The sequence below is a fragment of the Capra hircus genome, chromosome 9 (assembly GCF_001704415.2).
Source record: "Capra hircus breed San Clemente chromosome 9, ASM170441v1, whole genome shotgun sequence".
Lineage (NCBI taxonomy): Eukaryota > Metazoa > Chordata > Mammalia > Artiodactyla > Bovidae > Capra > Capra hircus.
Window position 1 is genome coordinate 11030362 of NC_030816.1, and position 16560 is coordinate 11046921.

A 16560-nucleotide genomic window follows, 5' to 3' on the forward strand; every position below is an offset into this window, starting at 1 on the left:
AGCCAACTTCAGTAGCTCCACCGTGTGACTCCTCCTTAGATCTCAGATAAACTATAATCTTCTCCCTATATTTATATATTTTTCATCAGAACAGAACAAATTTCCTTATCAGTAGTGTTATAGTATGGAGTGAAAGAGACACCACTCTCTTTCATAAGACTTTCTGTCAGCCAAACATCTTATAATTCAGGAATCTTTGGCCCAAACAAATCTGCCTACTAAACACTAGTATGTACTTTATTTTTGAAAAGAATGATCTTTTGCAGAGAAACATCCTCATGAACAAGGCTCTTTCTTGCCTCTCTCCATCTGCATGTATAGGTAATCATAGTTAGAACTTCAAGAAATTCAAAGTAATTGATATCATCTGTTTTAATGCATATCTTCTTGACTGTTTTGTTCATCACAGGGCTTAGAATAGAATCTGGCATCTAGTAGGAGTTTAAGTAGAATGCCCATATGTTGGAAATGAAGTCTTTTTGTGTTTGGCAACTACGCTCTATGCTCCACTGCGGTTTCAAATCAAAGCAGGCAACCCAGAAAGATTTATGGAGGAGAAAAAGTAGAAAACTAATGGTTATGAGGGGAAAAGAGGAAAAAGAGAGAAATTGATTTTCAAAACTTGGTTTATACAGAGTTCCATTTCCTGATTACCACATGGTTAGATTGGAAAAAATCATATGAGTAAAAACAAATCATTCTTACCTGTTATAAACTGCCAGCTATGCTGCAAAGGTAATCCCCATAAAAAATTTTGTTCATTATCTGGTGCGAATTTTTCAAAATAACTGGCTGTCTTGTTCAGGAGGATTTTGTACATGCCCATTCTCTTAGGGTATACCCAGGGATCAATAATGTACTTTCCATTCTCCATACTGTAGTCACTGAACTGACCAGGACTCTCATTCCACAGTGGGGGATACTGATCTGAGAGATTGAAAACTTCTGCTGAAGAAACAAAGATGCAACCAGCGAGCACACAGGCCCAAGGAGCAAGAAGAGACAGCATGCTGGAGCTGGGGTCTGAGATTATGGCAGGGCTTTTGTTGGAAAGTGCAGGAAGACGTCATGGTATTTCCTCGTATCAGAGCGTATCACCTTTGTTCATTCCCTTGAGATGGTAGGAAAGTCTTACCAAGGAAAATAGGCTGCTTCCTCAGATATACAGAACAAACTAATGGACACTAGAAGAGAGAGGGGAGAAGAGCGGGGGGCGTTAAACTTGCATGAAATAAATAATCAGCAATATTACATAGCACAATTTATAAATACACATACAAATATGGGCTTCCCCTGTGGCTCAATGGTAAAGAATCCGCCTGCAGTGCAAGAGCCCCAGGAGATGTGGGTTCAATCCCTGGGTGGGGTTAGCCCTCCTGCCTTGCATTCTTGCCCTTTTCCCATGCTTACACAGATTCTAATCTTACCTTCTCCCAGTGTCCTAAGAACAGCAGTTTGTTGCCATGCTATTCCCATATGCAGAGATTAGGGCTTCTCATAAAGGAACAAGAAATGCTGCTTCTTAAAGGGCCAGAAGGGGCCAGAAGGAGTTTTGGCCCCCTCCTCCAGGAGCACTCCTGCCCACACCCTGCTTGCGTCATAGAAGAAATTTTCTCAGATCTACTGAGATACTGTCTCCTGGGTTCAGAGTGCTCAAAATTCCCACCAAAGAAAATAACTCTCTACTTGCAGGTTGTGACCGTATTTTTCAGTCGATAGCCCTCTTGCCTTGCATTCTTGCCCTTTCCCCATGTTTACACACTTTCTAATCTTACCTTGCTTCTATCACCAGTCAACCCACAACTGGGTATTGTTTTTGCTTTGGCTCCATCCCTTCATTCTTTCTGGAGTTATTTCTCCACTGAGCTCCAGTAGCATACTGGGCACCTAATGACCTGGGGAGTTCCTCTTTCAGTATCCTATCATTTTGCCTTTTCATACTGTTCATGGGGTTCTCAAGGCAAGAACACTGAAGTGGTTTGCCATTCCCTTCTCCAGGGGACCATATTCTGTCAGACCTCTCCACCATGACCCGCCCATTCTTGGGTTGCCCCACAGGCATGGCTTACTTTCATTGAGTTAGATAAGGCTGTGGTCCTAGTGTGATTAGATTGACTAGTTTTCTGTGATTATGGTTTCAGTGTGTCTGCCCTCTGATGCCCTCTTGCAACACCTACCATCTTACTTAGGTTTCTCTTACCTTGGACGTGGGGTATCTCTTCACGGCTGCTCCAGCAAAGCACAGCTGCTGCTCCTTACCTTGGACTAGGGGTATCTCCTCACTGCCACCCCTCCTGACCTTGAATGTAGAGTAGCTCCTCTAGGCCCTCCTGTGTCCACGCAGCCTAGGAACCTAGAATGTCAGGTCCATGAATCAAGGCAAATTGGAAGTGGTCAAACAGGAGATGGCAAGAGTGAACGTCGACATTCTAGGAATCAGCGAACTAAAATGGACTGGAATGGGTGAATTTAACTCAGATGACCATTATATCTACTACTGTGGGCATGAATCCCTTAGAAGAAATGGAGTAGCCATGGTCAACAAAAGAGTCTGAAATGCAGTACTTGGATGCAGTCTCAAAAATGACAGAATGATCTCTGTTCGTCTCCAAGGCAAACCACTCAATATCACAGTAAAAGTCTATGCCCCAACCAGTAATGCTGAAGAAGCTGAAGTTGAACAGTTCTATGAAGACCTCCAAGACCTTTTAGAACTAACACCCAAAAACGATGTCCGTTTCATTATAGGGGACTGGAATTCAAAAGTAGGAAGTCAAGAAACACCTGGAGTAACAGGCAAATTTGGCCTTGGAGTACAGAATGAAGCAGGGCAAAGACTAATAGAGTTTTGCCAAGAGAATGCACTGGTCATAGCAAACACCCTCTTCCAACAACACAAGAGAAGACTCTACACATGGACATCACCAGATGGTCAACACCGAAATCAGACTGATTATATTCTTTGCAGCCAAAGATGGAGAAGCTCTATACAGTCAACAAAAACAAGACCGGGAGCTGATTGTGACTCAGATCATGAACTCCTTATTGCCAAATTCAGACTCAAATTGAAGAAAGTAGGGAAAACCACTAGACCATTCAGGTATGACATCCCTTAATGATTATACAGTGGAAGTGAGAAATAGATTTAAGGGCCTAGATCTGATAGATAGGGTGCCTGATGAACTATGGACTGAGGTTCATGACATTGTACAGGAGACAGGGATCAAGACCATCCCCATGGAGAAATGCAAAAAAGCAAAATGGCTGTCTGGGGAGGCCTTACAAATAGCTGTGAAAAGAAGAGAAGCGAAAAGCAAAGGAGAAAAGAAAAGATATAAGCATCTGAATGCAAAGTCTCAAAGAATAGCAAGAAGAGATAAGAAAGCCTTCCTCAGCGATCAACGCAAAGGAATAGAGGAAAAGAACAGAGTGGGAAAGACTAGAGATCTCTTCAAGAAAATTAGAGATACCAAGGGAACATTTCATGCAAAGATGGGCTCAATAAAGGACAGAAATGGTCTGGACCTAACAGAAGCAGAAGATATGAAGAAGAGGTGGCAAGAATACACGGAAGTACTGTACAAAACAGATCTTCACGACCCAGATAATCACGATGGTGTGATCACTAATCTAGAGCCAGACATCTTGGAATGTGAAGTCAAGTGGGCCTTAGAAAACATCAGTACGAACAAAGCTATTGGAAGTGATGGAATTCCAGTTGAGCTGTTTCAAATCCTGAAAGATGATTCTGTGAAAGTGCTGCACTCAATATGCCAGCCAATTTGGAAAACTCAGCACTGGCCACAGGACTGGAAAAGGTCAGTTTTCATTTTCAAAGAAAGGCAATGGAAAAGAATGCTCAAACTACCACACAATTGCACTCATCTCACACGCTAGTAAAGTAATGCTCAAAATTCTCCAAGCCAGGCTTCAGCAATACAGGAATCGTGAACTCTCAGATGTTCAAGCTGGTTTTCAAAAAGGCAGAGGAACCAGAGATCAAATTGCCAACATCCGCTGGATCGTGGAAAAAGCAAGAGAGTTCCAGAAAAACATCTATTTCTGCTTTATTGACTATGCCAAAGCCTTTGACTGTGTGGATCAGAATAAACTGTGGAAAATTCTGAAAGAGATGGGAATACCAGACCACCTGACCTGTCTCTTGAGAAACCTATATGCAGGTCAGGAAGCAACAGTTAGAACTGGACATGGAACAACAGACTGGTTCCAAATAGGAAGAGGAGTGCATCAAGGCTGTATATTGTCACCCTGCTTTTCATAAAGGAACAGGAGCAAAGGGACCAGAAGGAGTTTTGGCTCCCTCCTCTAGTAACACGACTGCCTACAACCTGCTTGCGTCATGGAAGAAATTTTCTCAAGACTCTTTGTGGTCTTCTCTGTAAGAAACAATATTAAACAATATTATTTCTTGCTGTCGTGCATGGCAGGTGAATGGAAAGAGGAAACTGAAAGGTGGCTTCCAGGTATTTGACTTGACCTGAAATACATGTGGGTACAGTCCCCAAGGTCACAGTCATCCAGTCATGGAGGAAAGGTTTAACTCTTTAAGACTCATCCTTGGAATGGCAGCCTCCTCCCCCTTTCCCCTTGAACTTAAGTCTTTCTCCAGCTTCACTGTCTTTTGCCTTGAGATAACTACAGTAACTCAGAATTCAATGCAACTCATCTTTGCATAAAGGTGGATTCATACTTTTATTGTCATTATACTGTATATTGTCACACTGCTTATGATATATGAGTACATCATACAAAATGCCAGGCTGGATGAAACATAAGCTGGAATCAAGGTTGCCAGGAGACATATCAATAACCTCAGATATGCAGATGACACCACCCTTATGGCAGAAAGCGAAGAAGAACTAAAGAGTCTCTTGATGAAAGTGAAAGAGGAGAGTGGAAAAGTTGGCTTAAACCTCAACGTTCAGAAAACTAAGATCATGGCATCCGGTCCTGCCTTGGTTCTATCTCGTCACAACAAAGATTTGGAGTGATGGACATTAAAGCCCTCGGCGTGTCACAGCTCTGAACTGAACTGACTGAACAAGCTGGAGTAACAGGTCTGTTTTTACCTGAGGCAAGGATAGAATTGTTGTAGTCAGGCATTCCGGGTGCCGATGGTGGAGTGCAGTTTATTACACAGGCGGCCCAAGGCAGAGTCTCCTCTTAGCCAAAGATCCTGATCAGTTTTTGTCAAAAGCTTATATACCCTAAGTGTAGGTACCCAAACCCACCTCCCCAAATTACCTGAAACTAGTCTGAACAAAGGAAAAGAAAGATACAATCTAAGTTAACCCATGATTCGTATGCCTTAAGCCTAGGTAGTTAACAGTGGACAATTATCAATAGGCCTGTGGTCATACCCCAATAAGCATAATAGAATTTATGATTTTATTCAGTTACACAGACACTTAGGATATTCTTTTAGGTGATGGAGAGTCTTGGTACGAGCCCTGGGGCTCTTCCTTCTGGGGGGTCTGGTTTTCTAGTTGGTATGTCGTTTCCATAGATACTGGGCATATAGCTCAAAGTCCACTGTCCAGCCCAAGATGGAGCCCTGCTTTTAAGATGAAGCCTGTTCTGTCTGCTTCCTCCTTCAGAATATTTCCACCTATCATGAAATCTAGTTTCCTGAAGAGAAGAAAATATCATGTTCAGGTGAGCTGTTTTCTCAGGATTTCTTTTCTTTTCCTCTTGTGCAGCGAACACAGACACTAAAATCTTCTGAAAGGAAAGAGGGGTGTCTATTTTAACATTTAACCACCAGGGGGCTATAAATTATAAGGTCTACAGAAGAGAAAAATAAAACATTTTTGGGCTAGGATTTAGTTTTCTAACAATCTTGAATTGACAGGTAGGATATCTGCCTCATTTCCCCTCCCAGGAGCCAGTGGATCATGATAGTAAGATATGAATAGTAAGACATAAATATAAATACTTGAGATGAATGAGTTTTAAATTTTAGAACAGGAAGAAACATGAAAAAGTCATATAATCCAAAACACTGATTTTATTGGCTTAAGAAACTGAGGTCCAGTCCAGAGACATTGATTTGCCCCAAATCACATGTTGCATCAAAAATAGAAATAGGCCTTTCTGCAGGGGAGGAATGGAGACGCAGATGTGCGTCAAGTCTTCATATCAAGATCTGAATGACCTCATCAAGTAACTGGAGGGCCATAAATATTAGCCTGATTCCAGTGGTATAGAGCATGGTATGGTGAATTCTCTAAAGATATCCTGTGGTGAATTCTCTAAAGATATCCTAAAATCTCTTCTTACACATCTAGTGCTCCAGGAACAAATTTATTGATTACCTGCACCGTGAAATATCATTTCTGTAATAGAAGTTTAAGTTTATATTTAAAAAATTATCAACCGATGCTGAATTAAATATAATCTTATAATAGTCGAGGTCAGTGTTTTTGTATAAGCTTTCCCTTTCCTAGAAATTGAACTGTAGTATGTAGAAATAATGAATGCTAGAATCATCCTGTTGTAAGTTCCACGTTTATAAAAGAAAGCAGCGTGACTGATTGTATCAAAATAGTTGGTGGCACTAGAGTGGTCACAAAGAGTCACGGGTCTGTTGAACAAGACGGTATTCAATAGGTTATAAAGCGCCATCTCGTGGTCGTCTGGTGAGTTTAGCATTCAGGATCACGCTGTCCAACCAGCTCTGTCCCCTGCGTGAGGCTCCCTCTTTCCTCTTCTCAAAGCAAACTGTAGAGCAGCGCCTATTCCGTCCTGTCCTTTCGGGATAAAAGGCCCCTAGGACTTGTATATACCTTTTACTTAATTCATAGTAGCAACAATTTGTTTCCCAGAAACAAGACTGTCTCCTGCAAACCTTGAAGTCTGGCTCATTTTATATTGCATTTGAGAATAAATGGCTATTTTCCGCAAGAGTATTTATTCCAGGTTTTCTTTTTTCTTTTTTTCAATTCAAAGTTATTGTCAACATCAGCACTAAGAAACTGGTCTAGTAAATATTAGTTGAAATGACCCTTTAGATGTGCACTGTTTTCTGACTGGGCCCATAAAATACACAGATTTCTGAATGTAAATCTATGTTTCTGGCTTATGATACCTCATTAAAAATAGACAAAACTTCCTCAGTTATTAATATCACAGTGAAATGTGAATAAAATTAAATTCTCTAGATGACCACTAGATGGTGCTATATAATCTACTGAATATCTTCTTGTGACCACCCCACCCCCACCCCACCTCGCCCCCCGCCCCCCTTGTACTGCAGCCCTCCAGGCCTCCCTGTCCCTCACCATCTCCCAGAGTTTGCCCAACTTCATTTCCACTGAATTGGTGATGCCATCCAATCATCTTATCCTCTGTTGCCCTCTTCTGCCTTCAATCTTTCCCAGCTTCAGGGTCTTTTCCAATGAGTGGGCCCTTCGCATCAGGTGGCCAAAGTATTGGAGCTTCGGCTTCAGCATCAGTCTTTCCAATGAATATTCAGGGTTGATGTCCTTTAGGATTGACTGGTTTGATCTCCTTGCTGTCCAAGGGACTCTCAAGAGTCTTCTCCAGCACCACAGTTCGAATACCATCTACCATCTTGTTTTTACTGCCCTCTGTTTCAGGCTTGTTCCAGATGGCTTTTTAATGATTGCAGGTCCAATTTGAATTAATATTTATTAATAACGCATATAGATAGTGATCAAAGAGTATTGCTATTAGTTGAATGATCTGGGACCAGTCAGCTAGCCTCCTTGCGCCTCAGTTTCCTCATCTGAGATAAGCAGAAGGCTCCTTGCTCATGTAGGACTCCACGACATGGCCTCCTGGCCTTGGCAGAATACACCAAGGGTGAGCCTGTGACCTAAAAGCAGTGACTCCAAATCCTTCTCTGTGCTTTTTTCAAAATAGAATTGGGAAAGCCAGCCAGGGCTTCCCTGAAGTGGGAGGATCACAATGTGGGATGCAAGTACCGGAGAAGAAGGGCGGGAGCTGGCCTGAAGTAGGAAAAACTGCCATTGAAAAAGCAGAGACACAGAGATAAGAGGCCGAGAGAGTCCTGCAGGGACCACGTCCCAAGGGTCGATGAGTCCAGTTGTTTTCTCACATTTGGCAACAGGATGTCCCTCCAATAAATACTCTTTTTTCGCCCCAGCTAGTTTGACTTGGGTTATCATCACTTTAACCAAAAGAATTCTTACTAATCCAGGGACTCACTCATTCTGTTCATTCAAAAATATAGCCAAGCAATTTAAGTCTCTACCCCATAATCCCTTCAAGTCTACCTCCCTTCGTATTTAATAATACCAAAAGAGGAAACAGCACAAAGACAGCAAAAGACAAAATAAGGGGAAAGAGTTTCAAGCTTGTGACTCATTAGAAGTAAGCTGAACCTTGAAAGGAAGTGCCTCCTGAGAAATGCTAAGCACTTTATAAATGGCTGTTAGTTCTTACAGCCATCACTTCAGTTCTAAAAATCTGGATGGCTCAGCCTTCCTAAACATTCTCCTGCTGGGCAGTTCATTATTTTTTGGATGGTAAGTAAGTGGCATAACTTTATTCAGGTCCTGACTCTACTCTTTAAAAGTAATGGGATAAGCATATGTTTCCCAGTACTTATATTCTCAGAAACTCAAGACTAAAGGAAACAGCAGAAGATAGCACAGTTCTAGTGCAGAATCTCAAGGCAATAAACCAGCGTAGATCTTGACCTCTCTTTCTCTCTTGCTCTCCCTTTTTCTCCTGCTTTCTCTGTCTCAGTAGAGACATGTAGAATCTTGGGTTCTGTTATGCTATGTGCTGCCTATGAAAGCAGAATCCTAAGAGTCTGGGGGATAGGGACATGGAGAATCTGGCGACCCCTCTATTGTTCCATGGCTCTTTTAGGAACACACTCTAAATTAACCTGGAGAAGTAGAGAATCACTCCTCTCCTGGTTAGTATGCAGGTCAAATACAGCTGTCTGATGTGTGGAGGGGCAGTATAAAACATAAAAAATAAAAACATGCTTTATAGTCTTTTATGACTATAAAAAAGTTCATTTTCATTCATCCTCTACATCATTGCAATGAAGAGCATTATGGGAACAGAATGATTTTTTAAAAAAATCTCAATAAATCATTACTCTTCCCCCATAATAGCAGTGTCATCTCTTCCAAACCTTCCCACCTTCTTTCTTGTTGAAAGTGGCCCAACAGTTTCCAGCTCTCTAAGATCAAAGTATTATTTAGAATATCTGTGAAATGTCACTTCTCTCCACCCACGGTCGTTAATTCAGCCAATTCACATTTGTCCCTTTGGAATTTATTACTTTTCCTCCATTTCTGTAACTGGTTTTCCCGATGCAAAGAGCCAACTCCTCTGAAAAGTCCCTGATGCTGGGAAAGATTGAAGGCAGAAGGAGAAGAGGGCATCAGAGGATGAGATGGTTGGATGGCATCACCGATGCAATGGACATGAACTTGAGCCAACTTCGAGAGATGATAAGGGACAGGGAGGCCTGGCATGCTGCAGTCCACAGGTTCGCAGAGAGCTGGACATGACTGGGTGACTGAGCAAAAACTTAACTATTTTCCTAAACCGGATTCCAATGATCTCAGATTGGATTAGACAAATCTGTGTTTTACTCTCTTTGTCTTCCTTGGATTTATCCTTTCTGACCATGGGCAACCTCTCTCTACTCTCTTCTGCAAGTATCCTTAGTATGTCTCTGCTGCTTTTTCGATCAAAGCAAAACTGTTTTGACATCTGAAATCTTCATGAATACTTATTTACTTACATGTTTTTTTTTAATCTATTCAAAAAGTAAAAACATTTTTGAGTGCTTACAAAGATCTTTTGTCCTGGGTCCTAGAGCTAGAGAAGTGAAAAAAAACGAAAGAAAGCTCTACCGTCTTGGAGATTCGAAAGTGGGGAAGCAGACAGGTAAAATTCAATTTATGTGGAGTATGTTAAGTGGAGATAAGTGCTATGAAGGTGCAAAAAAGTATGGTAAGGAGGGTAGAAATTATTGACTTGTATAAAGAAATCAGAATACTATGACAGTTGAAGTAGGTGACGTTTGAGAAACGACGAGAGGAGGTGTGGAGGTGTGTGAGGCAAACGGCAATCTTAGGGCAGAGAGTTCTTAGCAGAAGGGAACCAGTGTTTCAAAAATCCCTAGTGTGCAGGAAGCATTCGAGGAAAAAGCCAGACCAGGGTATAAGGGTACAGCAAGGTGGAGACAGTAAGGGAGCCTCCTTGAACCATACGCGAAGCCGGGGCTGTGCCCTGGGAGAGCTGGCAAGCTGCTTTACGGGTTGAGCAGAAGAGCAGTGTGTTCTGGCTTGAAACGATCACTCTAGTCTCCATGCAGACATTGCTACATAGGAGAGAGAGGAAGAGCAGGCGCAGGGCGATCCTCTCAGGGAAGTGGTCATTTTCCTTTGGACTGTGTGTTAGTCACTCAGTCGTGTCTGACTCTCGTCAATGCTATGGGCTGTAGCCCACCAGGCTCCTCCGTCCATGGGATTCTCCTCGCAAGAATACTGGAGTGGGTTGCCATTCCCTTCTCCAGGGGCTCTTCCTGACCCAGGGATGGAACCCTGGTCTCCTGCATTGCAGGTGAATTCTTTACCATCTGAGCCACCAGGAAAGCCCTTGGACTGTGGTAGTAGCAGTGAAAGTAGTGAGAAATGAATCTATTTGGAAATTATTTTGTATTCACAGCTGATAAGACTACCTGAATGCTTAAGGAGGTGTGCAGGGAGAAAGAAAGGAGTGAAGAATTTTGAATTAACTAACCAGAAAGTCGGAGTTATTATTAACTGGTCTTGAGAGTCCCTTGGACTGCAAGGAGATCCAGCCAGTCCATTCTGAAGATCAGCCCTGGGATTTCTTTGGAAGGAATGACGCTAAAGCTGAAACTCCAGTACTTTGGCCACCTCAGGCGAAGAGTTGACTCATTGGAAAAGACTCTGATGCTGGGAGGGATTGGGGGCAGGAGGAGAAGGGGGCGACAGAGGATGAGATGCCTGGATGGCATCACTGACTTGATGGACGTGAGTTTGAGTGAACTCCAGGAGTTGGTGATGGACAGGGAAGCCTGGCGTGCTGCGATTCAAGGGGTCGCAAAGAGTCAGACATGACTGAGCGACTGAACTGAACTGAACTGAACTGGAAAACTACTGAAGATACCCGACTACTCGTTAACAGAAAGATTCTACATCTTTCATTTCAAACTCTTCATGACCCCATGGACTATAGTCCGCCAGGCTCCTCTGTCTAATGGATTTTCCAGGCAAGAATACTGGAGTGGATTGCCATTCCCTTCTCCAGGGGATCTCTCACCCAGGGATCCAACACAGGTCTCCTGTGTCTCCTTCATTGCAGGCGGTTCTTTACCCACTGAGCCATTGAGGAAGCCTCTCCTTGCCTTAGGCTGTAGCTTTCATTTCCTTTGCTTAAATCCCCCTTCTCTTTTGCAATATCCCCATTCAATTGAGAATATTTATGAAGTACTTATAATTTGCAAAACCCTGTTCTAAAATCTGGGAAGGATCTAAAACAAGTAAGATGTGGCCCCACATATCCCAAACAATCTATATGAGAAGAATATTACATGCATTTGTGATAATAAAGCAATATAATACAAATGTGCATATTTTTATGGCTAAATAATCATTTGTGAGCAAAGAATAGTGAATGGTACAGAAACAGCGGAAATGTAACTGTGAACAAGACACGGCCCCTGTTCTTTAAAAGTTCGATGAACGTCCAATGCAAATAAAAGGAAAGAACGACACAGAATTAAGGCAGAAATAGATCACTGTCAACCAGGGGGATTCAATAAATGGGTCAGACCTGTAATTTTTTTCAAGGCCAGCTTGAATTTTATCCTTTCATGAGATTTTTCCTGACTAAATTACCTTCTGGTAAGTTTCCTTAACACCTACATAAAATCAGCACTCGGATTTTTGCTTAGGTTTATATTTTCTCAAAAGTATCCATTAGTTATACTATGGAACATAAACATGAGAGCAGGAACTTCATCTTATTTAATTTCCTTTAAACTTTATAAACACTAAATATTGTTAAAAAATTAGAAAATATACAAATTACTCATACTATAAAAAAATCTGATGTTATTGTAAAATGCTTTTGGAAGAGGAGTGTGGAAGGGTAGGAGAGTTTTCCCAAAAGTCCAGAAAACTTCCTTTTTTGAATGTGTGTGTGTGTGTGTGTATTGCATCCCAAATAGGAATACATTAAATGCTGAAAGAATTAGTCAAATGCTTGTCCCCTAATTTTAGTTTGGAGACTTTACATCAGGCGACAGTACTATTTCCACATATTCTGAACAATTGCTGTCAATCATGATGTGTGATTTCCCTTTTATGAGGCAGTGCATGTTACTTTAATTTCCTTTTTCACATTTCTGATTTAAAGCACTATCCCTTTGTGATAAAGATTAAAAGAAAGAATGTATGGAAATGCTATCAAGTTTGAAACATTCTGTAAAGGTAGCTTGTTTTTTAAACTTCTAATGTCTGCTTTTATGCTAGTTCTGTCCATTCTTGGCAAGATGATTTTGGTCAAAATGGGGGATTTCATATAGAATGGCTGACACTAGCTTGTTTTTTGCTAACCTTTTTTTCACATTTCACAGGTATATGTTAATGTGATGTGTGTGTGTGTTCTTTAAACATAATACTCTTTAGGTTGTCTCAGATCCTCAGTGACACTCATAGTATGAAGTTTTCGCCACTTAAAAGTGCTGAAGTTGATAAAACACAGTGAAAGAAGTCACTGCACAATGCTATTTTCACTTTGTCACGTGAAATAAAAAAGAAAAAGCAAAAAAAAAAAAACCAGCCAAGGAAAAATCATTCAACTGAAGAAACTTGGTTCGCACACATAGTCTAGCTCAAAATCCATAAAATGTAGTGACTGTAATGGATAGTTTCAAGGAATGTTTTTTCACTTGTGTAACAATTTTGTATTCTTCATTTCTAAAAGAAATTCAAAAGGCTTTCATATTCTTCATTTCTATAAAAAAAAGAAAAATAGTGTATGAAAAATAATTGATGTTTACAATATCATTCAGCTACATGGCAGAGACAAAAATCAACTAATTATAGTTTTCATACATAGCAACAAATAATTGAAAATATAGTTGAGATATACTGCTTATGATTGAAACAAATATTTTGGAATACCTGAAAATAAGGCCAAAACACAAATGCAAGATTATAACCACAACACAAAAGAAACATTGTCAAGGAACATTTAAAATAATTCAAATCAATGGGTAGATTACATTCCCATGCAAAAATATTCTAATATTACAAAGATGTGAATTTCCCCAAGTAGATGTATAAAGTTAGATAATCAGTGCAGGATTTCCGGAAAGCATGATAAAAACTAAAGTTCACATGAGAGAAAAAAGGACATAAGGAAAAAGAGAAGATTTAAATGAATAAAAGGGGACATGCCCTATCAGATGTCAATGTGGTCTATGAATTTTTTATAATTAAAGTAGCATATGTCAGCACAGGAATAGATCAATGAAAAGAGTGAGTAATGCAGAAAAGACACCATTATTATTGGAATATGGAATACTATTAAAAAAGACAGTATGATTATTAAGCGCATGCGCTCTGAAGCTAGCATGGCTTGGTTCAAGTCTGAGTCTGACACTAAATTGTCACTTTGGGAAAATTATTTACTCTCACTGAACTTTGATAACCTAATGTATAAAATGGAGATAATAACAGTACCTACCTATTTTTAGGATTAAATTTTTAAATAATATAAATACTTGAAAAGTTGTACTGGCTTTCTAGGTGGCTGACTGGGTAAAGAATCCACCTACAATTCAGGAGACACCAGAGATGAGGGTCCGATCCCCAGGTTAGGAAGATTCCCTGGAGAAGGGAATGGCAACTCACTCTAGTATTCTTGCCTTAAGAATCCCAGGGACAGAGGAGCCTGGTGGGCTACAGTCCATGGGGTCACAAAGAGTCGGACACAACTGAAGCATCCTCATCAGCAATCCAAAGATATTATTTATAATTATAATCATCTCAGTAAGACAAAGAACAACTACTGCTATTGATTTTAAGCCAGTGGAGAAAGGATAACTGGTTACTTGCTGAAACCACACTTAAATTACTATGGCACATCGTTCATAAAAATAATTTCCAGATTTATTCAAAGCAGCTAATTTTTAAATTTCTAAAAATTATATTGAATTAAAACTATGCATGAAAACATACTATAACTTTGTAATGGGAAGACCTTTCTAAGCCCAAGTCTGCTGCTGCTGCTGCTAAGTAGCTTCAGTCGTGTCCGACTCTGTGCGACCCCATAGACAGCAGCCCACCAGGCTCCTCTGTCCCTGGGATTCTCCAGGCAAGAATACTAGAGTGGGTTGCCATTTCCTCCTCCAATGCATGAAAGTGAAAAGTGAAAGTGAAGTCGCTCAGTCATGTGCAACTCATAGCGACCCCATGGACTGCAGCCTACCAGGCTCCTCTGTCCATGGGATTTTCCAGGCAAGAGTACTGGAGTGGGGTGCCATCACCTTCTCTGAAGCCAAAGTCTAACAGCTATAATTATTGAAAAATGCATATGTGCTTTCCGTACCACCAAGGCAGGAGCTCATACAGCATTGTTCTGGATTCCCATCATAAATTAAAGGGAAACTTTCACAATGTCCGAAGTCCTTGATGTCCTGCAAATGAAGAAGGATGCCCTCAAATGCCTTGCTGCAGGAACCCACTTAGGTGGCCCCAACCTTGACTTCCAGATGGAATGGTACATCTGCCAAAGGAAAGCTCACGGCACGTACATCATAAGCATGACGAGAACCTGGGAGAAGCTGCTGTTGGCAGCGCGTCATTGGTGCCATTGAAAACCCAACTGATGTCAGTGTCACGGTCTCCAGGAGTCCCGGCCAGTCGGCTGTGCTGGAGCCCACTGCCGCCACTGGAGCCACTCCTATTGCTGGCCGCTTTACTTCTGGGAACTCCACTAACCAGATCCAGGCAGCCTTCCGGGGGCCAAGACTTCTGGTGGTTACTGATCCCAGGGCTGGCCACTGGCCTCATACAGAAGCCTCTTACATGAACTCGTTTAGCATTGCTCTGTGTAACACAGACTCTCCCCTGTGCTGTGTGGACATCACCATTCTGTGCAACAAGGGAGCTCACTCAGTGGGTCTGGGGTAGGGGAAGTTCTGCACCTGCGTGGCACCATCTCCTGTGAACACCCATTGAAGGTCATATCTGATTTCTGCTTCTACAAAAATCCTGAAGAGACTGACAAAGGAAAGCAGGAGGCAGCTGAGAAGGCTGTGACCAGGGAGGAATTTCCAGGTGACTGGACTGCTCTAGCTCCAAAGTTCACTGCTTCCTAAGCTAAGGTGATGGGCTGGTCTGAAGGTGTGTGGGTGCTTTCTGTGTCTATTCAGCTGTTCCCCACTCAAGCCTGTCAATGAAGACTGGTCTGCAGCTCCAACTGCTCAGACCACTGAATAGGTAGGAACAACCCTGGAGTAGTCTTAAGTTGTTCTTCCACAAACTCAAAATGGAAATAGGTTGACAGAAAATGAAGTTTCTTTAAAAAAAAAAAAAGAAAGAAAGAATAAGAAAAATATATCCACATATTAATTAAGAATTTTGTGCAAAACACCACAAAATCAGAGGGCAAAAGACAGTCTGGAGAAAATATTTACAAATAGAATATAGAAAAAGCTGTTCTAAGGTTTCACAGTGAAGTATGGGTTCAGCTCAGTTCAGTTCAGTCCCTTAGTCGTGTCTGACTCCTTGTGACCCCATGAATCACAGCACGCCAGGCCTCCCTGTCCATCACCAACTCCCGGAGTTCACCCAAACTCATGTGCATAGAGTCAGTGATGCCATCTAGCTATCTCATCCTCTGTCGTCCCCTTCTCCTCCTGCCCCCAATCCCTCCCAGCATCAGGGTCTTTTCCAATGAGTCAGCTCTTTGAATGAGGTAGCCGAAGTATTGGAGTTTCAGCCTCAGCATCAGTCCTTCCAATGAACACCCAGGACTGATCTGCTTTAGAATGGACTGGTTGGATCTCTTTGCAGTCCAAGGGACTCTTAAGTCTTCTCCAGCACCACAGTTCAAAGGCATCAATTCTTTGGCGCTCAACTTTCTTCACAGTCCAACTCTCACATCCATACATGACCACTGGAAAAACCATAGCCTCGACCAGATGGACCTTTGTTGGCAAAGTAATATCTCTGCTTTTTAATATGCTCTCTAGGTTGGTCATAACTTTCCTTCCAAGGAGTAAGCGTCTTTTAATTTCATGGCTGCAATCACCATCTGCAGTGATTTTGGAGCCCCCAAAAATAAAGTCTGACACTGTTTCCACTGTTTCCCCATGTATTTCCCATGAAGTGATGGGACCAGATGCCATAATCTTAGTTTTCTGAATGTTGAGCTTTAAGTATGGGTTGCTGGAGAAGGCAATGGCACCCCACTCCAGTACTCTTGCCTGGAAAACCCCTGGACAGAGGAACCTGGAAGGCTGCAGTCCATGGGGTCACTGAGGGT

General features: G+C 41.7%; 1 protein-coding gene and 1 pseudogene across 1 annotated transcript in view; one reads left to right on the plus strand and one right to left on the minus strand.

The window, feature by feature from the left end:
• C9H6orf58 (chromosome 9 C6orf58 homolog) overlaps positions 1-5124 on the minus strand; it is a 114670-nt gene extending 109546 nt beyond the window's left edge. The window contains exons 1-2 of the mRNA XM_018053509.1: positions 5091-5124; positions 706-948 (exon numbers count right to left, since the gene is read on the minus strand). Of these exons, the coding sequence (XP_017908998.1) occupies positions 706-948; positions 5091-5124 (277 nt within the window). The remainder of the gene's footprint in view (positions 1-705; positions 949-5090) is intronic.
• LOC106502461 lies at positions 14687-15533 on the plus strand (annotated as a pseudogene).